Source organism: Macaca mulatta, chromosome 1 (assembly GCF_049350105.2).
Source record: "Macaca mulatta isolate MMU2019108-1 chromosome 1, T2T-MMU8v2.0, whole genome shotgun sequence".
NCBI lineage: Eukaryota > Metazoa > Chordata > Mammalia > Primates > Cercopithecidae > Macaca > Macaca mulatta.
Window position 1 is genome coordinate 65,625,812 of NC_133406.1, and position 25,703 is coordinate 65,651,514.

Sequence of the window (25,703 nt, forward strand, 5' to 3'; positions counted from 1 at the left end):
TGTGTTTCAGAATCACTTTAATTGCAGTATTTAAACACATCACTTTGTATTCAGAAAAAATATCTACCCAATCCTCTCTTCTCTGGAAAGTCCTATTTCCAACCGTCATTGAAATCAGGATCCCTGCTCAACCCCTCTGGAAAGAAATTAACAGCAAACAAGGACTTGGGTCACCCACAGAAGAGGCAGCTGGTGATAAGGGTTAGGAGCTGATCTGGGTCTCTGACCACATGGAGGTGCAGAGCAATGAAGGGGCTCAGGGTGAGGGAAGCAGAAGAGCAGGATGATATGATGGAAGGGAAAACTACGGATTCAGGACTTCCGAATTCCGGGTGATTGGGCAGACTGAGACAGAAAAGCATCTGCTGGGGGACTGAGGCCTCACCTCAACCCAGGAGTCGGCAGGAGGGAGGAGGAAGTCATGGAGATCAGAGGATAAGGCCAGGACCCAGCCTCAGAGGAAGAGGATTGTTCAGAAAAGTACAGGTGAGAGGCTCAGCTCCAAGACCTGGTCCCATGATCCTGTCTACTTTGATCCAGAGGGAGAAAAAGGAGCCCAAAAAGAGTTTCTGTGTGGCCCCAGAGAGACTAGAACTGAGCTGTTTGTCCTAAAACTTGGGAGGTCCGTTCTAGGCTCCAGCCAGAAAGCTGTGCAGGCCTCTGCAAATGGTGGAGGGGGCACATGGAGCTCAGTGGAACTTAGAGAACAAGGGAGGAGCTGGTGACCAAGTCCACAGTGTCTTGGAGAAGAGATAAGGGAAGTAGTTCAAGACGTTTTTCTGGCTATATCATTACACGAGAGCAGGTGCAAAGGGTTACTTTGGTTTCCTCAAAGTAAAGAAAGAAAATATAGGGAAGAAACAGTAAAAATCAAAGCTTCCTGGGAGAAAATTGTAGCCTAGAAAAGCCCATCTTTCCCCTAGGGGTTCCTGCCATGAGGCAGAAAGGAGGGGGGAATGGGAAGGGGGTCCTGTGTGAGTGCTGCAAGGCCATCAATCATTCCTGGGAGCTTCTCCAGACCTTGGCTTTCCCCCATCACACGTTTACCCAAAGAAGACCAGAGTCTGGCTCCCGGGAGCCGAATGTGTACAGGACAGGAGTTTACCTGCCCCTCTTCAAGGTGTAGGGCCCCAAGAGCAGCCTCTGAGGTGTGTGCAGTGGGGAAGGGTTGGGCGTAAGAGATGTCACCTCCAGCATGGAGGCAGCATGTGGTCAGATGCAGAGAGGGGTGCTCTCTTGGACACTGCCCAGCCTTGCCCCACCTAGCCGAGTCACAATTCGGTATCAGCCACCACGTGTTGTCTTGCTGAATGGCCGTTTCTGGAGGTGGCCTGGCCGGTCCCGTTTTCCTGAGCCCCTCGGTTCACACTGGCCTTTCCCTGAGCCTCAGGGGAGGTCCCAGGTCCTGAGCTATAGCCCTGGCCTCCACCGTTCTCCGTGTAATAAGGGTCTTCGCCCTAGACAGTGTATAAATAAAGTAGCATTATCTGGTAAGCAGGACTGTGAGACACTGGATGGGGGAGGGGCCCAAACAGGAAGTGGGGGCAGGGGCGGGAGGTGGGGGGAGGTGAGAGGGAGAATGGGAGGGAGGGTGCAGCTGCATGTGCAGACTCCTTTCTTCCTGAAGAGTGGTCAGGGTTCCAGCTCCTAGAGGAGAAAGGACATAGGAGAGGCACCACACCATGCCACCGCAGCTTGGCAGCCAGCTCCCGCAGGAAAACGGGCAGTCCCAAGAAGGGTGGGATGACCTCCCCAGGGTAGGGGACAGGCCAGAGGCCAAGATTCAGACCTCAGCCTTGTCCTCCCTCATCCAGAATGGCAAAAGGAGATTCTCCTTCCATATGCCTCCTTTTGAGCAAAGGGGCACCCACTGGGCATTTAACATGGTTACAAATACTGTGTGGCTGATTTAACAGGCTGTTCTGGTGGCACCAAGCTGAGCTATCCCAGAAAACATAATGAATAGATGACATGAATCATCTGCTACCACACTGAGTAGGTGGGCTGGCACCCTTACTGTCCCCTCCCCAGTTTGCTACATAATATTTTGAATCTTCCACCGATTACTGTGCGTGCACATGTGCATGTCTTTATGTAAGCTCACAGGAGGACTTTTTCGGGTACTTCTCCTCCTGCTCCATGACATCCACTGAACTCCCTGGAAACTCACTATCTTTCCCATTTCCTTTGCCCTGGCCCCCAGAACTGACCAGCCTTTCTCCTGTGGGGCTCCAGCTGCGGCGATTCATCAGGAAATAGCCAGTGATGCCCAAGATAGCCAGCAGGGTTCCTGAGGTGACCAGCGCAATCAGGGTCTTTCGGGAATAGCTCTGGTGGCTTGCAACATCTTGCTCAGTGAAACCTAGGATCCCCAGCTTGAAAAGAAGACACATAAGACACAGCCTGTCACTTGCCAAAAGTGGAGCCCAGCCCACTCCAGCCCCCTGTGTGTAACTCAACAGTGAACAGATGCTTGAGGGCATTGACCTCAGGAATTTTTGAAATGGGATTTGAGACTGACATCTCTTACTTCAGTCATACCCCACCATTTTTGGTTCGAGACTAGAAAGGAGAAGACTCAGAGAAGGAGAGTAGGTAGAACTGGGGAAGGTAATGGCTTCCCCTCTTACTCCAGGGAGCCCCCCTGCCCCGGCATTCCCTCTGAGACCCATATCTCAGAGAACTTACCTTTCTCAGGTCAGACTGGTGCTTTTTCATAAGTTGGAGTTTGCTGGAAATTTCTAGAATTAGAAACAGGGGTTTCTAAATCTAGAAGAGAAACCAGCTTATCCTGCTCCACCCTCCCATCCTGTTCTACAAGATGCTCTGATGGTCAGGGTAGTCCATTTCAGGGGCATCTCTCCCAAAGTCACCCAAGCCCTTCTCCCCAGCACCTGTGGTCTCTCTGGATCTGGGATGCCACATCTCCACCTAGGATTCTCTAATCTCAGCCCTACTCCCTCCCAGTTCCCCCAGACAGAGGTGCACCTTACCTGTTCTGTTGGCCAAGACCAGCAGTAGGCACTGAGGCCTCACCTCAGACTGGGCAAGGAGCAGGGAGCATATCTGGGCCCCAGCATCAGCATCAGCCTGCTCCTCCCCACACAGCACTCGGGCCAGGTCCTCTCCCCTGTCCTTCCTAAACTCCGCCTGGGAAGACAGAGAAACATGGAGAGCAAGAGATGAAATTACTGCTCTACCCTAAACTGCACCCAGAGTCTCAGGCAATAATTCCGATTACAGTCACACTCTTACCCCATCCACAAGAAGCATCCTTCTTTCTAAAATTCCAACAGAAAAAAAAATACTGCTAACTGTATATGTGCAACAACACAATAAGAAAAAACCTACATAATCTCCAAGGATGAAAATCCATATCTTCTAGTATCTAAGATGTCAGAAAACAAACTTAAAAAAATTGTCTAATTGAAGCATCACCCATGTACACATATGCAAATTAAACTCAAAGGAAATGACCAACAGAAAATATTAATAATACAATAATAACTAAGAGAAAATATTCTGTTTCAAGATTACAGCAGTCCCCAGTGATGGAAGAAAAGTCAAGGAAGGTGAGGAGTAGAGAATGAATCTATAATATACACTCAGTGGAAACCTCAGTGGCCTCCTCCCTCTTACTACCCAAAGGAGTCTCATGAAGCGCATTGCTCAAACTGAAATGGCATTTTTGTCTGGTCTTCCATCCCTGCTTTTCCATTGAAAGCATGGAACCCAGTTTTAATGAAGTTCATAGATTTTTCTCCAGGTTGCTGACTGGGCCATCAGACCCAGGAACTCGGACTCAGAAGAAAAACTCTGATAATTCTTCAACAGTGAGTCAGAATTTATTCCAGCAGCCTCCAATCAGTCACCTCCTCCCCTGAACAGGAAAGGAATCGAAACTAAGACTTTCTCTTCAATCCGGATGGCAGATGGCAGAGAAGGAAATGCCTGAACAGTCCTGACAACTTTCCTGTTAGGGGAAAACTGCTGGAGTGTGTGACCATCATCAGAACTGGGTCTCTGTGGAGAAGAAAGCTTCCTGTTTGCGGGCAGGGCCGCTGCTTGCAACAAGGCCACAGGGTCCTCCCAGTTGGAATGGAGCCTGGGTATTTTCCCACTGCTGTGACCCAAGGCAGGAAAACCCAGGCTCCTTTGCTCCTACACAAAGCAAGGTCAAGATTGGCCTCAGGACCCAGCTGGAATTTGAAGCAGCTGAGGGAAAATAACTGGGCTTGGATAAAGCCAGGAGAGTGTAGTTAGCCAAACCCCAGGTCACAGAGACACGAGCCCAAACTGGAGCCTCCAAAAACCCCCAGGAAACAAGATTACAGAGAAATGAGTTCTCAGGCCACTGCTGCTTCATTCCTCAGGAAAAGGAGCAATTCTGCAGGTCTCCCAGTAAGTCCTTGATAGACACTCTGCCTCTGGAAAAATCTGTTTTTCTGAACAGCATTTGAACTAAGTAGTCTGAATGCCACACTGAACCAATCAACAGTCTCCACCTCTCTAAACCCAGTTCTCTCAGGGGAGCCTTACATGGCTTCCTCTTGAGCACACCTGCTCCCCAGCACCAAGAATCTGGATGAGGAGGAGGGGGGTTCTTGCCTGGATGACTCTGGCCTTCTGAAGTGTCTCCAGTTGAAATAGATCTGCTTCCCAAGAGAGGCAGAGGGACAGGGCTCCTGCAGGTCATAAACTAGCCAAACCAAATGGCACCTTCCTACGCCTGCTGAGTGCAAGAAGCCACACCTTGACAATTTATCAAGCCCTGAATATAGGATGCCGTGTGAAAACCTCTGTGCATGTGTCATGTATGTGTGTATTGTATTTATGTGTCATGTGTAGGGGGGTGGGGATTGGGAGGTATCTATGAATTCCACTCGGTGAAATTTGCATGTATGGCAATTAAAATAACAGATGCCAGCCAGGCGTGGTGACTCATGCCTGCCATCCTAGCACTTTGGGAGGCTGAGATGAGAGGATCACTTCAGCCCAGGAATTCGAGACCAGCCTGGGCAACACAGGGAAACCCTATCTCTATAAAAAAATTTAGAAATTAAACCAGGGGTGGTGGCATGCATTTATAATACCAGCTACTTGGTGGGCTGAGGTGGGAGGGTCTCTCCACTCTGAAAGGTTGAGTCCACTGTACTCCAGCCTGGGTGACAGAGACCCGGGCTCAAAAATAAAGAAATAAAAAATAAAATAACAGATGCCTACGATATCTAGGCACAGTTCTGAGTGCTTTCCATATATTAACTCATTTAGGCCTCACATAACCTACAAGATTGGGAGAGCTATTCTACTAATTTTGTAGGTGAAGAAATGGAGGTGCGAAGAGACTTTAGAGGTCAGAGCTACTACCATGGTAAGCACCATAAGAAAGGTACAACCAAAGTGCTATGGACATACAAAGGAGGGTGAGGACACGTCTGGTTAAGGTTAGCAGACACATCTCACTATAGGCCTTGAAGAATGGCTGAAGGGTGAGCAGAGGAAGCCAGTGGGGAAGAGCATTTGGAATCGAGGCACCACCTCCAGGAAGCCCAAGATGGGGAGAGCATGCCTTGTTCCACAACCTTCATTTCAAGGAGAACGAAGAACACTTCCTTCTCCCTGGTATTCACTATCCTTCAAGACTCAACTCAGTTTCTACCTCCTCAATGAAGCTCGTCCTATCTTCAACCAGACTGGGCATCAATCCTTGCTCTGCTCTTTACTGGATTCCTTGCAAGTCATGCAACTAGTCTGACTGTCATGTTCCTCAGCTATACACTGGGTTGTTGTGGTGACTAAAGAGATATTGTATGAAAGTGTCCAGTCAGGTGCGGTGGCTCATGCCTGTAATCCCAGCACTTTGGGAGGCCGAGATGGACAAATCAGATGAGGCCAGGGGTTTGAGACCACCCTGGCCAACATGGTGAAACTTTGTCTCTTCTATAAAATGCAAAAATTAGCTGGGCATGGTGATGGGCATCTGTAATCCCAGCTACTCGGGAGGCTGAAGCACAAGAATCGCTTAAATCCAGGAGACAGAGGTTGCAGTGAACTGAGATCAAAACACTACACTCTGCACTCCAGCCTGGGCAACAGAGCAAGACTCTGTCTAAAAAAAAAAAAAGTGTCCAATGTGGTGTTGAGAATCTAGTGGGCACTAGATAAATGGCAGCTGCTACTATCATTATTAATAATAGTTATACCTTATATACCATATCATCTAGAGTCTACATATTGATCACATTCTGTGCATTGTTATCATCATTTTTCTCTGACTAGACTGTAAGACTCCTAAGTGTGTGTGTTGGGGGGAGTGTACATTATAGCATTTACAACCCAGACTGCACAAACCATAGCAGCAAACAAAAGAACTCAGGGAATTGTTGTTCAACTTAATATCCCAACCAGTTGGCTTCGACACAGGGTCCCTCCACCCCTTGCACAGTTTCTTGGACTAGATTCAAAGGAATAATAGCGGCCAGCCTCCCACTCTGGAATCCAACCGCATCAGTGAATTGTGTTTGAGCCCCAAGAGGAGCAGGTGGATCCTGAACAAAGCACAATGCTTCTCCGGACGCTTGGAATAAACATCCTCCCCCAAGAGAGGCTGTGGGCAAACATCACGGGAGAGTGGGCAGGAGGAAGACACAGCCTCACCATTTTGTTCATGAAAATCAGATTTACAAGCTCCTAACTACATCAGCTCACACATGTTTCTTTGCAAACATAATAAACCCATCTAACCTCTCTAGAGTAGCATTCTCAAACTTTGCAAAGACTCTTAACGTCAAGCATTGGGATGGGGATGGGGGTGGGGGAAGGATAGGTATTTTTTTAATGACCTTTAAGATATTTTCCAATGCTGAGATTCTAGGATCAATCATCTCCCCCAACCCCTTTTAAAATCATTTTATCTATTTTGGTGTGAGTTTGACAATGCAGGTGAAAACTTTATTTTCATATAGGAACTGGAATAATGAGGGACCTGTTTCAAGTCACTTAACTAGTGGAGGCAGTTAACCAAAGATAAGAAGTGAGATTGCTTCCAGATCGCAGGCTTTTTGCAGTAGACACACCATATTCATAAATCTTTCATCTGTAACTTATGTTTTCCACATGGAAACTGACCTTTAGTGGAGGCTGGAGGCAGCCTGCCTCAGATGAAGTCAATGTGAATAGGAGTAAAGTGAGCTAGCTGAGTAATTACAAACTCTGCAAATAAACAGATATGGTACTAAAGATAGGTATTTCTAAAGAACAAATTGGTGGACAAAGGACTTGACTAGACCTTTCCCCAAAGAAGATACACAAATGACCAATAAACACATGAAAGAGGCGCGACATCACTAATCATCGGGGAAATGTAAATCAAAACTGCCATGAGATGCCACCTCATACCCATTAGCACGGCTGCTATTTTAAAACCGAGAAAATAACATGTGTTGATGAGGATGAGAAGAAATTGGAACCCTTGTACACTACTGGTGGGAATGTAAAATGGTCTGGTGGTTCCTCAAAAATTCAAAAATAGAATTACCATGTGGTCCAGCCATTTCACTTTTGGATATATCCCCAAAAGGACTCAAATCAGGGTGTCAAGGAGATATTTGTACACTTATGTTAAAAACAGTATTATTCACATTAGCCTAAAGGGGAAAAAGCCCAAGTGTCCATCAACGGATGAATGGAGAAACAAAACGAGGTTTATGCATACCATGGAATATTATTCAGCCTGAAAAAGGGAGGAAATTCTGACAGGTGCTACAACATGGTTGGACCTTAAAGACATTATGCTGAGTGAAATCGGCCAGTCACACAGCAAGACAAACACTATAATTCTACTCATATGAGGTACCTAGAGTAGCCAAATTCATAGGAACAGAAAGTTGCCAGGGTCTGGGGAGAGCAGGGAGTTGTTTCATGGGTATACAGTGTCAGTTTTGGAACATGCAGAGAGCTCTAGAGATTGGTTGTACAATAATGTGAACGTGCTTACTACTACTCAATGGTACCCTTAAAAGTGGTTAAAGTCATGACTTATGTTATGTATATTTTACCACAATTAAAAATATTTTGGTGGATTCCTCTGGACAAATGGGTGTAGCATAAAAGTATCAAGTAATCTTACATTTTGGAAACTATCTGGGGAACCACAACCACAAAAACTAAATTAAGCTGACACTGCTGCCAGAAGAATGAAAGTTAAACTTAGGAAGACACACACTGCTAATGAGGGTGCTGAGGTATGGTAACAGGTGTTTGAGATGAGAGTGGTATCACCTTCCCTTCCGCTGGCTGCCTAGAGGTGATGGCTGGGGGGCAAAAAAAGAGTGATTGGGATAGACATGTCTACAGAATGCACACACAGAAGACACACCTACAGAATTCACATAAGGTGAGCTAACATATTGGCACTCACTATATATCAGTGCAGAACGAGTGTCTGGATAGCTAGACTCATGCACACATATTCCTGTTATGGGCATATATCAGATGCAGGAGAGTACCAACATACATCAAGGATGTGATGCTCGGGGAAACCAAATCCTTCCTGCTCTTCACAAGAATATTACATAGGGCCTGAGGCTCCCGACGTTAGAACCAATACCTTAAGGCCCTCTGACACCAAAAGTACAAATCCAACCTAAGGAAAATCAGGAGGCGCTGCAGCACTCGCAGCTTTTGAAACAGACTGTTTATCAGACAAACAGGGAGTAGGGCCGAAGGAAAGGGCGTCTTGGACACAATCGGGAGCTGTGGCTAAACATTTTGGAACAGGATAGTTGGCTGAGGATAAATTACCTTGGAGAGTAGGAGAAGGCATTGCCACATGGGGGCTGAGGATGAGGAGCCCTCAGGAAGAAAGTGGATCAACACTGGTGGAAAGACCAGGGAAACAAAAGCAGCCATATGAGCTGCCACTGAGTTGCTTCATGAAGGGGCAGTGTGGATGGAAGTCTTCTTTAGCATAGGAACTGGAGGGGAGCTGCTCTCTTTTCACATCACCACTCACAGATCCTACCTGAATCTTAGAAGAACATGCAGAGACCTTCTCAGCCGTGGCACGAAGTAGGCCAGACAGCAAAGACCACAGCAGAGTTAAGAGGAATTACTTCTAAAAGAGCAGTAAGTTTCTGGAACGTTTCTCATACAGTGACCCAAGTTACATGTCAACTTTGAAGAGCAACAGAAAGGCAAAGGCTCTGCAGTTAACTCTAAATTCCATGCACAAAGAATTAGCATTCTGGCACATACCTGTGTGATACACAGCAAAACGTATGCTCCACCAAGTCGATGGAGTTGCAGGGGGAAAGCGTCATTTTCCTTGGCTACGATCAGCAAAGAACTTGACAATTTTTTTTCTAATGAGTTGAGTTGAAAATCAGCGTCAGAAGCACACTGCGTGTTACTTGTATATTGCATGTTTACGTTTAAGTTAACTATTTTGCAGACTGCATTTAGTTATTCCAGTATGCAAACTTATGTCATCACTATTTCGGTTGCTTTTAGATGTCCTAAGTTAAATTCTTTCAGGTATAATTTTTACAAATTTGTAAGTCTGAGAGACCCAACTGATGATTGTAGTAAAACTACCAAGTTCGAATGGAAAAAATAAGTAATTTATGCCCTCTACAGACTGTGATCTCTCTAATCTATGCATGCCAACACATCACATATGTGATTCCCTTAAATAGATCCCCAACTCATAAGAAAATGTTTTCTTCTGTAAGTAAATACCACTCTTTCCTTCACCTCGTCCTTCCTCCAGAGCCATGTTACTGTTAGGAAATTAGATTTACTGAAACAAAGCAAGGTCTGCCAGAATCATTTAAATTAACACAATGCCCTCTACATTCTTTCCAATGCAGTAAGACATGAAACTGAAACAAGAGGCATAACTACTAAACAGGAGGAGAAAAATAATATATTGTGGTAGATAACAAGATAGCTCACCTTAAAATGGAAAGGAATCAACTAAAAAGTTCCTAGAATCAATAGGCAAATTCAAGAAACTGGCCAACCCAAAAATAATTATTCAAAACTCTATTAACTTTCTAACCTATCAGCGACAATCAATTTGAATATATAATGGGAGATCTATGTGACAAATAGGCCTATGAAATCCATCAAATCTAGAGAAAAAATAAAGCTAAAGAAACAAGATGCTGAGAGAGGCAAAATAAAACCAGAAAAAATGAAGAAATTCCAGAGCAGTTACAATCCAAATTTTAAAGCATTTTTTTTTTGCATTTTTTTCTAAAAGAAAAAAAACTTCACAGTTTTTACAGTGTAATAAAAAAAGATCTGCCTGACTGGATATTAAAAATACTATGGCAAAAACATACAATAATTTTGAAAATTTAAAATAGGCAAAAGTATAGACAAACTGAACAAATAAAATATGTCTAAAGAGTATGCCCTAAGACATATAAAAACTTAATATAAGCTAAAGGATACATCCCATGCAACAGAAGAGGGAGTCATTCAACAAATAATGTTAGGAAAAATGGTTACATGGAAAATGTAACATTACAGCAAAATAAATTCTATATGGATTAAAGAGTTACATGTAAATATTTAATAATAATAAATGAACTGACATTTTAGGTGACTAGTTTATATCTGGTGAGTGAGAGGGACTTTCTTAACCAAAAAGCAACTTAAATCTGACTCTCTCAGATTTAAAAGTACTATAGAGAAGGGGAAAATTTAAAAAGTACTATAGAGGAGTGGGAAAAAGTACTATAGAGGAGGGGAAAATAACAAAATTTATTAATAATTAAAACTGTTTTTGCCTCTTTTGCCCACCAGATGGGGCTTCTTACTTCCTAAACAGAAAGCTGGGTATTAAAAGCAGGTTGACCAAGCTAAACTCCCCAGACCCCTACTCAAATCCAGTGCAATCCAAGAAGGTTTAAGGGTGTTCAGAAGGGATTGAGGAAGGGGACAGGGGGCGGGAGGAAGAGGTTGGATGGGGAGTTGACTTACACAGCTGGAGGTCTCATTTTGCTCCAGGCAGATGCCCTGAGTCAATTTCACTTCTTTGATGCCTGAACATTTGATTTCTGTCTGTATTAAAAGAAAAAACAGTAAGAAAAACAAAGTAAATAAGCCAGCATCTTTGCTCCTCATTTCTTTCCCACCTTTTTCCAGTTTGCTTTCCGCGGTGTGCTCTCTTAGGAAGTTTTAAGGAAAAGGAAATTTAAAATTTGTCAGGGGACTAGAGATTTCTAATAGTCACACTCTCTTCTATTTCACCTCTATCTTCATTATCCTCATCAGATGACAAAACTTTTGTTATTAGCCTGGGCTTACTGGCAAGTTGCTATTTGCAATCTTGGTAAACGTTGGCTTGGATGGTGCAGGAATGGGAGAGGGGAGGATATTTTCCCATTTGGGCTGTTTTCTCTCTAGTCAATCACACACTTGCAGGAAGGCCATACAGGCAAACAGGGATAATGGGGTGGACCAGCAGATGCTGGGGATACCTGGTTTTTCTCCTGGCCTCCAGGACTCTCCAGATTCCCATTTTGGCTCTTTTTTTTTTTTTTTTTTTTTTGAGATGGAGTCTCGCCCAGGCTAGAGTTCAGTGGCGTGATCTCGACTCACTGCAACCTCCACCTCCCTGGTTCAAGCAATTCTCCTGCCTCAGCCTTCTGAGTAGCTGGGACTACAGGTGCACAACCACACCCAGCTAATTTTTGTATTTTTTGGTAGAGACGGGGTTTCACCATGTTGCCCAGGCTGGTCTTGAACTGCTGACCTCAATGATCTGCCCACCTCAGCCTCCCAAAGTGTTGGGATTACAGGCATGAGCCACCACACCTGGCCCTGGCTCCTTTAAAAACAGAAAGTAGACAGATCCGTCAGGCATATCTCCTGACTGAGGCCCTCATATTTTCTGTCCTGTATGCTGAAAGCTGTTGACAGCCATAGGCCCTAAGGCTGAGAAGGCCAGGCTGAGCTCACCATCCCTGGTCTGCCCAGTTCCTGCCATTGCCAATGACCCCCTTTACTGCCTCTCTGTGCCTGGCACAGCCACCAAATCCTCTCATGGAGAGGAAATGTTATTTGTCCTAACCATTTTGGGAGAAGCAGCCCCAGCAAATGAGCAATAGTTTCCAAATATTCCCAGAGGGAAATGGTGCCCTGGTCAAAGTCCCACCAATAGGTACTAGAAAGAATCAGAGGATTCGTTGGATCTCTGAGAATCCCGTTTACCCTCTACTCCCTAAAATGCAATGCCCGAAGCCTGGATGGGCCTTACTACCTAACTCTACCCCTTTCCTCCTCTTTCTACTTCTCCAAACAATATTTAAACTGTGTATTTCCATGCTGATTCTGACATGACCCAAATCCCACTGGCAGAGATGAGGAGAGGTGTGAAGGCAAAGAGACAGCTTGCCTGCATACATATGAAGTGAGGGGCAATCTGCTATTTTTGGCCCAATTTACCCACCTTGATGACACTTGGGATAGGAGGAGACGATGTATATGGGTCAGTGGGAGATGTTGCAAGGCTAGTGCTAGTGGTTGAAAGGTCTGAAACATTTCCAGGAGACAGGCTAGACTTTAAGGTTGTCTCTGGAGTTGAAATGTTGGCTGGGGTGGTGAACACTGTGGTGATTACGGAGGTCTGTGACTGGACAGAAGAGTTTGTGGTTCCATAAACTGAGGTGATCCCAGAGGTAGATGTGAATTTGACTGTAGTTTCTGGAAGAGAACAAAACATGGGTGTGTATGTGTGCACGTGCTCATACATACACACAATCTTAGTTCATGATATGGGCATGCATTTCAACACAGAAAAGGGAGTTTGGGGAGTTAACAGTTACATCGTGTCCCATCCCTGACCAAACTCATTTCAAGCTGTTGGAACCAGAGCTAGAATCCAGAATGTATTAGAGGTGCCCTGAAACTGAAATAGATGCTGGTCTACCTTAGAGAAGCCAAAGACCCCCAGTTGGGACCTGTACCCACCTTCTTTCCTTTAGAAGAGATCGGAGGTCTCTATGGAGTCATCTGATCCTGATTTTATCACTAAGCTGAACTCAGCATGAGAGAAGGGGTATGGAGGCATTACTGATCGGGATCAGCTCCCAAGACATGGGCCTGAGAAAACTGTCACTGAAGGAAGAATTATCTAGAATTTACTTCAGGGTGCCCTACGCATGATACTCAAGCCATTAGTACTAGGGACTTGTATAATTTCCTCTGTGGTGTGGGGGAGCAGTCTGAAAACATCCTAAATGCTTTACCCAAGCATCACCAGCACCTCTCAAGGATCTGACACAAATGCTCTTTTTACCTGTGATGTTTGTTGTGGCCTCATTGCCATGTTGAGACACAGGGTGTGGGCTGGTACTTCCAAGGGTACTAGGTATTGCAGTTTCTTGGTACGATACATTTGTAGAAACAGTTGAAAACGTTCCCTGGGTAGATGACTTTGGGGTAACAGTACTGGTGTTGTTGGCACTTGTGAACCCAGAGGCTATAGGAAAACGAGGAAGAAGAATCAGAACCTAAAAGTATCAGCCTTTTGATATTACCTGATGCAATTTCCTGACTTCAGGCAGAATCCGTCTAGAACATTCCCTGCTGTCCCTGACAATGGGGCAGCAACAAGAACATACTCCTGGACAGTGGACTAATTCCCCACTATCAGATTTGCCCTGAGGACATAGGGAAGGAAAGATTTATATGCATAAAAATGTCTCATACAGTATTATTTATAGGAGGGAAACGTGAGTAACTAAATGAATTACAATAGGATAAGTGATATATGCACTTAATGTACCACAATCATTACATAATCATATAAACAATCATTAGAAAGAAAAAATTATAAAAACTGTTGCAACGTGGAAATATGAGGTGGTATTCATAGTATGTTTAGTTACATACTAAAGTATAAAATTACACCTGCATAAATATTGCGAAGATCTAAAGTGTGCAAGAGGTCATGCTTCTTTTTCCTTTTCACTGTATCCTCTTTTTTGGTCACTCTCCATCCGGTATACTAATTCTCGGAATAATCACTAGACTCACACTGTCTCTATGTGATCCCCTTAAAAATCTATCCTTCTCAGGCTTCCCCATTCCCAAACTCCCTTCATCCTTTTGCTCATGGTATTCAAACCCATTTGCCTTTCCTTTTCTTGAGGAATTCAGCTTTTAGGATGCTCTGACCTAGGAATTCAGCTAATGAACCAGGGAACACAAGGTCTGGTTTTGCATCAATGTAGTGGGAAGGTAGACAAGCTTCGTTCTGGCTCTGCCAATAACTAACCATGTAATTTAGTGCATGCAGGTATCTCAGCTCTCTTACCTCTTAAGTAAGGGTCTTTTCTGGCTACCTTACATGGATTGTTGGGAGAATCAATGAGATACCAAATGCTAAGTTATTATAGTATTATAGTATAATGTTTTGGATCTCATTTTTCTCTGAAGATCTTCATGAGTGTTCTTGCACATCTCTTCCATATATCTTGGGATACATCCTTTTTAAAAAAAAAAAAAAAGACAGGGTCTTGCTCTGTCACCACTGCACCCAGGCTGGAATGCAGTGGTGAGATCACAGTTCACTGTAACGTTAAGCTCCTGGGCTCAAGTGATCCTCCTGCCTTGGCCTCCCAAAGCTCTGGGATTACAGATGTGACTCACCATTCCCAGTCAGTATCATTAGACACAGGAAGGAGAAGTTTCTTGCCTGAACCCTATGCTTCAAAGAGCCCACACTCTGTCCTGCTTCCTGTGAGGACCAATCAGGATGTCCCCTCTCTTCTAGATCATACTGTGGGAACCAGAAGTCCTAGCATTTCTTGCTCAAATGGCACTTTGCTGACATCCACGTTGGTCCTCTTCTCCCAGTTCATCCTGCTAAGGGGAACTGCAGCACAAGGGTGTGTACCTCCAAGGCCCAGTGGTGGCCAAATGATGACTGCTTGCAGGGAGAAGAGTTAGCGCTTAGTGCTTAAGCCTGTGGGTGGGGTGTCCCAGACACACATGCAATTGCCCTGCAATTTGAGCCAGAGTCACGAGTAGAAAGAAGAGAAGGGAAGTGGGCTGGGGTCAGGAGCCATCTTTTCCTGCTCAGCTGCATTGTGGCACTGAATTCCAAGAATCTGAGCATCCCAAATTCAAACCTGGCCTTCCAAGTGGTCATGAAGATATGTTTGTCAAGGGAATAGGATAGAAGATATTTTATCACTTAGTTGGCCTGACTTACAACCTTGAAATGTTTAGAAATACAGTATGTAGGCCTCTGTTGTACTCTTGCCTTGGGCCTTGTAAATGTTAAGGGTGAACTTGTTATCCGGAGTTCACAAAGGCAGTTCCATCTTCAAGGAAAAGCCCTGGAGGGTCCCAGGCCACCCTAAAGCTTGTCTCTAAATTTTCCTGATTGGGATCTAGATCTGTACTTTTTAGCAATTTCCAGGTAAACAGCAAGGTAGAATGACATCTGTTGTTTCCCTTAAGATCAAGAGGGAAGTTAGACTTTTGGCTTCACAGCCATCAACATGGGGCCAAGAATGCTTTTCCTAAAGGTGATGACAAGGGTTTCACTCTTTCATATCTGCTTCCTTCCACAACCTGCTGCAAGTAGATTGCTATTAATGGGGAGGGCGGCAATCATGTCTTACTATTATGTGTCAGGTAAGCAGTGGGAAGAAGGAATATCACTATCTCTGTCTTAGAGATGAAGAGCCTGAATGACCCAAGGTATCTCCCAAAGAGAAGGCCATAGTTCATGAAGGGAAGCAGCAATGGAACACTGAGGTTTAGCTAACTCTTGAGTAGATGCAGCAAGGAGGTTAGGCTGGGTCTAAACTGTCAAAAAATCACAATTCTTCCCCCACATCTCTGGAGAGAAAAGGATGAGCTCCCATCTGGCTTAAACAGGAGGTGGGTTGATCAAAATAAAATTGATTCAGAAGCCAATCCAGGTTTCTTTCCTGTTTAGATGGGACCCTCTCACCACTCTGACTTTAAGGTCAGATTCATCTGAATTCATCCAAGGGGGAAATATTCAGACACTGAATTAAAGGATTACCCTCTCAAGGCACCATTCCAAGACTCCTCTTCTTGCCTGCTCTCTCCCTCTTCTCCCCCAGCATACTGATTCCTAGGAACCCCATCTGGTCCTCCCTGGCCCAGACCTTTTCTCTCTCCAGAGGAAGCTGGACCTGACTCAGATGATGTCATGCTTTTGAACCCCCTCCCCCGAAGGGCCTCCTTCACCCAGACAAACACTTTTGAACTTTTCCAGATGTGGAGCAAGACCTGCTGCTAGTTCTGAGGACAGAGGTGCCTGTTCCAGAAGAGCAAAGCAACTCTGGACCCAAGCCAGCTACTGATCCACTGAGGCTGGGCTCCCAGCTGCAGCAGCCCCTCCACCCAAAACCAGGCCGAGCACTGTGGAATGAGTAGCGGGATCCACCTGCAAGTGAGAAAGGGACCCCAACTTCAGAGTCAGGGCTCTGAGCCCAGGGTGAGCAGAGCACCCTCTGAGCACCGGGGACAGGACAAGTGGGAGAGCAGAAAGTCAAAACAGAGTGATTGGAAATGCCTGAGCTGGTGCAGAGCAATGGGACACCTTAGCCAGGGGCCTGGAGCCAATCCTGGCATAAACACTGCAGCACAGCAGGGTGAGTACATCCTTTAGGTTTACAGTCTCTAGAGCCCTGGAGGAACGACATTTATGAGAGTCAAGACTGACCACAGATCTCTTTTTATCCTCTCTTCCCACACACATCCATGGCATTAAACCATCAAACACTGACCTTTCTTTATCTGACCTTCTGACTTTCAACTCTGTAGGGGAATAGCAGGAGTCTACCAGTCAGTGAGAGCTTGTCAGATCCTAAGAGACAATTGATGAAACCTCCACTCCTTTTCATTCTGGATGGAAGGAACAGCCCCTGTCCACAAGCTTATGAGAATTATAGTACAATTTAAAGTTGAATAAAAAGCTCTCCTCTGTTGTTTACTTCTCAGTCCATCCTGATTAACTGTGTCTCCCTAGGGACTCCATTTGACCCTTAGTTACCCTATTTGATCTCAACTCGTGAACCTGGAGCAAGGGAGGAGACAAGGTCTCAAGAAATTAGTAAAATGAGGATTCTAAGAAGCCAAATAGATGTCACAAAATTCATGTAGTAAAAGTCATGCACTGAACTTTCAGGTACTTCTTCAGAGGCAATTACTCTTGTTTTACACCTAATTCTAATAATCCTGGTTATCTGATATCCTAGCTAAAGTTGGAACGTAGGAAGAGCCTATTAGAAGCAAATAATAAGGAGAAGCAACAGCTGAAAACTAAGAAACAGAAATAAGTGAAAAGCAGACATGAGTATGAAAACTCACACCAGTTTTCCAGAATCATTTATGGTAGAAGTGAATAGGTTAGATATCTATACCTTAATAAGCATTAATGATGTCACTGAGTTGTCACATAGCCATGACATTTTCATGATACATCTGAGTCATATAGTCCTTTTCGGGGGGTATCCTAAGAAAGCAAAGACATGTGCAATACATTTTGAAAATATTTCTACCTGCCACTTGTAAATTGAAGATTCTTTTGTTGTTTAAAGTGAGTTTGCAAATCCTCAGCGATCCAGAAAGCTCTGCTACCTAAATAACTAAATCCCCATACTTTAAGAGATTGAATTTTCCTATACTTGGTCTTGCTTTTCACAGTCCTCCTTAGTTTTTTCCTGGTGCTGTTTCCTGATCTCCTAGCCTGCCAGTCTTATTTTGCCCATGCTTTCATATTCTAGCACCTGGATCAAGAGGAGTATCTTGAAGGAATTCCTGGGAATCTTAGTCCATAGAGTTACAGAACCAGGATGAAGGGACATGCCAGCCTCTGCCAGGAAGTAGGCCATTGGGAGCCACAGAGTGTATTGCCAGGAAGGCAGTATAGCCCAGAGACAAAGAGCTCAGGCTCTGCAGCCAGACAGGTCACATTGAAAGGCTTCTTTACCTTGTTTTAGCTGTGGTTTGGGAAGTTACTTCAACTCTGTAAACCTCACTTGTAAAACAGAGATAAAAGTAGTCCCTATGTCTTAGCTGTTTTGAGGAACAAAGGAGCTAAGAAGTGGAAGCGGTTATCCTGTCCGGTAAAAGCTCAAGAAATAGTGGATATCTTTCGTTTCAGGCCCCTTCCTTCTGCTTCTCAGAGGGCATGAGATACTTATTTCTGTGACTAATCTGCCACAAAATCATATATGCTGCTTCCTCAGAATAGGTCTAACTGTCACCTCAGTCAGAGTATAAATTTCTAAAGTGCTGGAACCATTCTTATTCTTACGTGTTTTACTCTTGGTGCTTAGCACAATCCTTGGAGTTTAGGAAAAGCAATAGGATTGAAGGACAACTGTGGCAGGTGTGTTCCTACCAGCTACCTCTAGCCACAGCAGTCTTGTTCTCATGTTATATTTTAAGGGGGAATTAATTAAACTGGCGGCTGTTCATGTGAAGATAACCAGGATTAGGAGAGGTCTAGAAACCAAGTCATATTGTTGAGGGTCTAGTGTTATTTCCTCTAGATGAGGGGTTGGCAAACTATAGCCAGTGAACCTAACCTGACCCACAGGCTGTTTGTATGGTCAGTCAGTAAAGAATGGCTTTTACATTTCTTTCTTTCTTTCTTTTTTTCTTGAGACAGTCTCACTCTGTTGCCCAGGCTGGAGTGCAGTGGCGTGATCTTGACTGGCTGCAACCACTGCCTCCCAGGTTCAAGACATTCTCCTGCCTCAGCCTCCCAAGTAGCTGGGATTACAGGGGTGCACCACCATGCCCAGCTAATTTTTGTATTTTTAGTAGAGACAGGGTTTAGCCATGTTGGACAGGCTGGTCTCAAACTCCTGACCTCAGGTGATCTGCCTGCCTCGGCCTCCCAAAGTGCTGGGATTACAGGTGTGAGCCACCGTGCATGGTCGGCTTTTACATTTCTAAAAGTGTCATAAGATAAGACAAAGTAGAACATCCATCGGAAACCACATATGGCCCCTAAAGCCTACAATATTTACTCTCTGGCCTTTTATAGAAAAAGTTTGCTGACCCCTGATATGGAAAAGAAGAATTTGGGGAGGAAGAATAAATAACTTTCTTTAAGATTCATGTTATTTATACTGGTTGAGCACCCCTAATCTGAAAATCAGAAATTCTAAAATATTCCAAAATATGAAACTTTTTGAGTGCCAACATGACGCCACAAGTGGAAAATTCCACACCTGACCTCATGTGACAGGTCACGGTCAAAACACAGTCAAAACTTTGTTTCATGCACAAGTGTATTAAAAATATTGTCTAAAATTATCTTCAGGCTATGTATATAAGGTATATAGGAAACACAAATTTCATGTTTAGACTTGGGTGCCATTCCTAAGACATCTCATTATGTTTACACAGATATTCCAAAATCTGAAAAAATCTGAAATTTGAAACACTTCTGGTCGTAAGAATTTTGGAGAAGGGATATATTCATTCTGTATATTCATTCTCATTTTTCTGCAGTGCCAGTGATGGGCAAAGGATCTTGCTCAGTGCTGTGGAGAGTATAAAATGAGAGCTGGATCTCTTTCCTCCATTAGGTGTAGTGTCATTGTCATTTAAATCAATCCCTCAAGGAGTTTATAATCTAGTGGGGTCCACTAGAAACGTCTTCAGGTATTGTCATGAAGGACAAGATTAAATCTGTGCCAGCCCAAAGAATAGAATTAGAAGTAATGATTAGAAGTTATGGGAAGGCCAATTTCACTGCAATCCAAGGAAAAAGCTTAAAATGATGTAGCTATTTATAAGAATGAAATAAGCCACATTGGGAGATAAGTGATCCATTCATGCTTCTTGCAAACACTCAGGAGGCATCCATGTTAGGGGGCTGTCCAACTCTGAGGCCTACCATGAATTTGAGTCATCCTAGACTAGAACAAAGGACTGAGCAGATGCCTTCTTAAGCTTCAAAGGCTAAGCTGAGGTGTGAGTATATATAAACCAAGGGTCAGTGGCCTGAGGGTTCCCAGTGTACCGAGATTTCTGTTTTATATTCAAATAGCATGTCTTGGCCGGGCGCCGTGCCTCATGCCTGTAATCCCAACATTTTGGGAGGCCGAGGTGGATGGATCACCTGAAGTCGGGTGTTCGAGACCAGCCTGACCAACATGGAGAAAGCCCGTCTCTACTAAAAATACAAAATTAGCTGGGCATGGTGGTGCTGCCTGTAATCCCAGCTACTTAGGAGGCTAAGGAAGGAGAATGGCTTGAACCTGGGAGGCAGAGGCTGTGGTGATCCGAGATCACACCATTGTACTCCAGTCTGAGCAACAAAAGAGAAACTCTGTCTCAAATAAATAAATAAATAAAATAGCATGTCTTGGACCCCATCCACTTACTGTGGAACCCTGATTATTTTGAAGATTCTCTGGGCACCTACATTTCTCTCTGTCACCTCTTCCTCCATTTTACCAGCACCACAGACTCCTGGGTTGTGGCCCCATGGCTCAATGGCTCCCTGTCGGCACTAGTATACCACTTCACCGTAAGCTAGCCAAGCACTCTTTACTTTACTCTCCCCGGAGAGTCACTAACTCAAGGCTAGTGTGTGTAGCCAATATTTACTGAATGGTTGAGGGCATGGAACGAGATTACGGGGCAGCCCAGGGGAGACAATGGCATAACCTTGAAATATTAGACATTACTGTGCTAATGAAGCCATGTATTAAAAAAAAAATTTCCTCCCAGGTCTTTTCCATTCTCCACCCATCACTATCCTGCTATGACTCCAGGCACCTTGCCGCCCTTTATATGCTCTTCCTGGGCTCTGGAGTCCTTTCAGCTTTGTGTCTCTTAGGCCCACACAAACAAAAGGCTTTACTTTATTTTATCATGCTAAGCAGTTCAGTTCCTGCCTGCCTTTGCTCATCCAGGGTTGTCTGGGGTTCTAGGCTTTGTCACCCAAAGACCCCTGAAGACATTTTCTTAAATCAGCTGCCGAGAGATGCCACTCCTGTCTAAGAAGTATCAGTTTTGATTTCACTTTTCCAAATCAGGAAGAAGCCTACTTCCCAATTAAGCCCAAAAGCCTTTTCCATTGCATCTGAAAGAAGTGACTCATTCCATGATGGGCTCCAAGAGCACAGGTACTAGGAAGTACACCTTTGTATGCATCCCTATTTGTTTGTCTCTCCATCTTTCCAACATGCATGCATCTTTCTCCTTAGCACAAAGTCCGGCTCTGGGACTAAAACTCATAAATAATATGTTTTCATTTATTAGCTAAGGAGGGAAGAGAATGTTCTCATTAGAGAAGTCAAAGCCCAGAAAAATACGGAATTCTCGCAGCCCTGGCGACTGTGAGAATTTTCTTTTGGAGGGTGGTGTTGTGTTCTTTTTCCATACCTTCTCATTTTTAGTTCTCCACACTGCAAGCCATTTAGTTAGATCAACCAAAGTCAATGAGAGAGGGAGGCCCAAGTACCCTGAGGGTGGAGTTGGGTAACCATCCAGCCCTGAAAGTAAACCCAGGCCCTCCAGCTCAGGGTCTAAAGGAAATCAGGCAATGAGACCAACCGTAAGAAGTGGAATTTGTTCCTCATTTTTATTTGTTTTTGTAGGACTCTGCAGCTGAGTTTATCTGCTGCAGTTTGGCACTTCTTGCCCTGAACTTTTTGAGACAAAGATTGCGAAGGAAGGAGATGAGGACAAGGGAATGAGGAGGTCCAGGAGGTGGAGCCAAAGGGATAAGAAAAAGAGGCCCCAGGCCCCTGCATGTTTTATCAGCCAAACAGGAATGCTGCTGTAGACATGCATCTGCAAAGGTGGTGCCAGCTGGGTTGGGTCTATAAGTGGGGAGCACTGGGGACCACTGAATTAGTCAGAGGTCCCCAAGGCTGCTCCTCCTCGGTCGCCATATGGCAGAGATTCAAAGGGTGGAGTCCTCTCCCCTCTGGAAAATAGCTGATAAAATTCTTTTCCCTTTTATTTTTCCCCTCTTACATGTAGCCCTAGACAGGATATGGGTGTGGGGGTCAGCAGGCACGAAGGACCCAAAGGAAGAAGAGGAATGCAATGGGGAGGGCCTGGGGGTGTTGTCAGAGTGAGGAGAGGGACAGGCCTTGGAAAGCTTGGAGGAAATAGATACCCTGAGCCTGACAAAGGGGTTCCCTAATTACCTGAAAGGCTTCCTGTTCCAGCCAGTACTCTGTCAGTGCTGCCTGGTGGCCCCTGAGTCCCCCACCCCGATTCTGCTCTGTGATCTACCCCACTTCCAACAAAGACAGCCCACTTCTGGTTAGTTGCAGTGCCTGTGCCCATGCCACCTTCTCAAAGGGACAGAAAAAAGAACTTTCCAGAACAAGCTATTTGTTGGGGTAAATGATGAGAAAACAAACCACAGAAATCCCCTCCACCCTAAATTTTACAATAATAATAGCATTTCTGCAACGGCCCTATGGTAGCACTTCAAGGCACACTCAGTTATCTCATTTATCCCACAATGTATCCCAGGACAGAAAATGACTCCTAGTATTAACAAAACAAAAGAAATCCAAGCAAAAACCCTAGAAAGCTCTTGGGAAGGGCATAAAACTACAATTGGCTCAAGTAGTCTGGCAAGGCTGGGAATGGGGCCTTGTGCCCCATCCCTCCCCACCCAAAGCTGGGATATAGAATTCTCAGCATATCAGTCCAAAGTTTTGCAGAGATTGTGTTGCTCCCCAAACCCCAAGCTCGGCAGACCAAGGCAAGACTGACACCCACCAGCTGAGGAAATAAGGAAAGGGTGGACCTCATTCGGCTGAGGACCAGGTCGTCATGAGCTGTGTAGCCAAAGGAGAATGGAGCATCTGATTGGAATCTGCACCACTGGCCAACTCACCCCTATTTTTTTGCTTTTGTTTTTGTTTTGAGACGGAGTCTCGCTCTGTCTCCCAGGCTGGAGTGCAGTGCCAGGATCTTGGTTCCCTGCAACCTCCACCTCCTGGGTTCAAGGGATTCTCCTGCCTCAGCCTCCTGAGTAGCTGGGACTATAGGTGTGCGCCACCATGCCCAGCTAATTTTTGTATTTTTAGTAGAGATGGGGTTTCACCATGTTGGCCAGGATGGTCTCAATCTCTTGACCTCATGATCCACCCGCCTCGGCATCCCCAAGTGTTGGGATTACAGGCATGAGCCACTGCGCCCGGCCAACTCACCCCTGTTATGAGGGCCTAGTCTAGCACCCACTCTAGGGTTTTGACACCTCAGTGATAGCTTTTCCTTGCTCCGAAGCACATGCCCAGGACTGCCAAACAGGGCAACTCAAAACTTCACTCCGAGCTTCCTCCAGCTCAGGGGCAGCTCTCCCCAGCTGGGCGGACCCAAAGGGGGACAACAGAAGAGACTGGGAGCAAAGAGGTCTAGTCCAGGTCACTCTGCAGGGCCATAGTGGGTGGCCTTTAGGATGTAGTGAGAGTACAGAATTGGGAGCCCTGGAGTGCTGTAAGCAAAAGGGAGAGCAATGTACAAAGCTTCGAAAGTTTCAAACCTTCCAAGTGCAAAGAGATGAGGTGGAGAATGTCATTCCCCAAGGAAATTAATCAAGTATAAATACGTATACTCGAAGCCTTTTTTTTTTTTTTTTTCCAAAGTGAGAGCAAGACCTTAAGAGTAAAGGTATGTGTAGGTGAGTGGGGAGAGTGTTCTAACCCATCTACTAGCTTTAGAACTTGGAGCGGGGGTAGAGGAAGAAAACTCCAAAAGGTAACAAGTTTTGAGTTTGTGCAAGGGTGACGGTTTTTGGTAAGGCGAGCGAGGCTGGCTGCAGAGCAAATTCTGTCTACCTCTACCTCCGCGGTGGGGTTGCTGAAGTGGGAATTGAAACTCAGCTTCCTAATCTTAAATGCAAGGATTTTGTTTGGTCGGTTGGTTTTGTTTTTCCTTTTCACGGACTGTTCATTCCGAACTCCCCTGGCCTGGGACCCGGAGCCTCATCCCTGATTCGCTTCCCTCGAATTCCTTAATGTCCACTTCTGGCTCTCCCAGTCCCGGTGCAAGTTGGGCACCCCGGCCCCTTCCTATCTATCAGCTCCGGATCTATACTTTCCGAATCAACCAAGAGCCACAAAACTTTTCCTGCTTCTCTCCTCCCCAGTCTCCCGGTTCTGGCTGCAACTTCGCACTCCGCACCTCTGGCAACCAGAAGAGACCCTGGCATCTCCAAAGCACTTTATCTCAGTCCAAGAGCCAGTCGTGCTGACCGATTCGCACCTCAGCTAACGCACACCCGCGGGGTGGTGGCCTTCCCTTCCCCTCCCACCCCCGTCGGCTCCCAGTTGAGGCGCTGGCCCCAGGGGAAGCCGCAGTGGGCGGCAGTGCAGGGATTGGGCAGGGGTCCCTTCTCTCGGTGAGACTCTGCTCTGTCGTTCAGCCTCCCAGAGAGACTCGACCCTCCCCGAGGCGAAGCCAAGCGGCCGCGGCGCGCGGGCGGTACTCACGCAGCAAACTCAGCAAGCAAAGCGCGGTCCAGCCCCGCGGCATCCCGGGCCCCGCACGCGCTCCCCTGCGGACCAGCATCCTTCCCGCGCCGCTCCTAGAGAGACGCACGGAGTGGAAGACACTCCTCGGCTTGGCCAGGACGCGCTCTTCCCGCCCCCTCCGCCCGGGAGAGGGGTGGGGGATTCTTGCTTTTTCCCTCTCTTCTCCCCTCCCTCTTTAGTCTTGGCAAGGCAGCGCCTCTCCTTGGCTGCTACTAACTTGAGCTCCCCTGGTTGGTCCCAAAGGCGGAGGGCGTTAGGAGGGAGGCTGGGTTGCCGCCGTCGAGGCCAAAAAAGGTGGAGGTTTGTTCGGGCTCCAGATGCCTCGTTCAGCTTTCTGGAGAGGCCCCATCCCACTTCTTCAAGCTCCGCTTCCACTTAACTTTTAACCCCTTTGTGGCAGTCTTGCTGGTGGCCAGGGCAGGGGCAAGTTTCCTCCGATTTTTTCCCCCCTTTTCTTTCCTTTTGATTTTCCTTTATTTTTAAGTTGTAAGCTAGTAACAATCTTGCAAAAGGAATCTACTGTAAGGACCTCAGTTTAGAAGTGTGAGCATTTCGTTAATCAGGTAAAACTTAACCACAATGTGACACATTTAGTGATAGCCTCACAAGATCCTGTGCTGTGTTGTGAGTGAAGCATCAGGAGTGAGCAGGTATACGTGACTGTAAGTATTCATTTTAGCTGTCCAAACCATTCTTGGAGGTTCTTTCTTTCTTTCTTTCTTTCTTTCTTTCTTTCTTTCTTTCTTTCTTTCTTTCTTTCTTTTCTTTCTTTCTTTCTTTCTTTTCTTTCTTTCTTTCTTTCTTTTTCCTGCAAAGCTTTTTGTGTTAACTTTTTGTTAACTTGTGTTAACTTTTCCTGTGACCTTCCATAGTTCCCTACCACCATCATCCTAAAGAAAAACGACTTCCCTGGTTGCCTTCTCCTCGGTTATCCCCTCTCCAGCCCCGGGTCTAAGCCACTAGGGATTTCACCTTGCTGTCCCATCAGAAAAAGGACTTTCTGTGACTCCATCCTCCACCACTTGATAGATCCTTGAGCTTCCTGTTCCTCACCAGTTCTTCTGGGTGTTGGTGAACTGAATAGAGGAAACTGAGCGGGGTAGGCAGCCTAGTCTTGAATTGGGAATGTAGAGATCGGAGAAGAGAGAAGCCAGCCTGGGCAGATGATGGCACCAGGTG

General features: G+C 45.5%; 1 protein-coding gene across 2 annotated transcripts; it reads right to left on the reverse strand.

Moving 5' to 3' along the window:
- CD34 (CD34 molecule) lies at positions 1-24,603 on the reverse strand. 2 transcript variants are annotated; one of them, XM_077993488.1, is made up of 8 exons: positions 24,483-24,603; positions 13,310-13,492; positions 12,461-12,714; positions 10,990-11,070; positions 2,994-3,150; positions 2,689-2,741; positions 2,211-2,375; positions 1-1,647 (listed from the first exon to the last, which is right to left on the reverse strand). In XM_077993488.1, the coding sequence occupies exons 1-8, from the start codon at positions 24,559-24,561 to the stop codon at positions 1,633-1,635; spliced, it is 987 nt and encodes a 328-aa protein (XP_077849614.1). In that variant the 5' UTR covers positions 24,562-24,603; the 3' UTR covers positions 1-1,632.
- Positions 24,604-25,703: the final 1,100 nt, after the last annotated feature.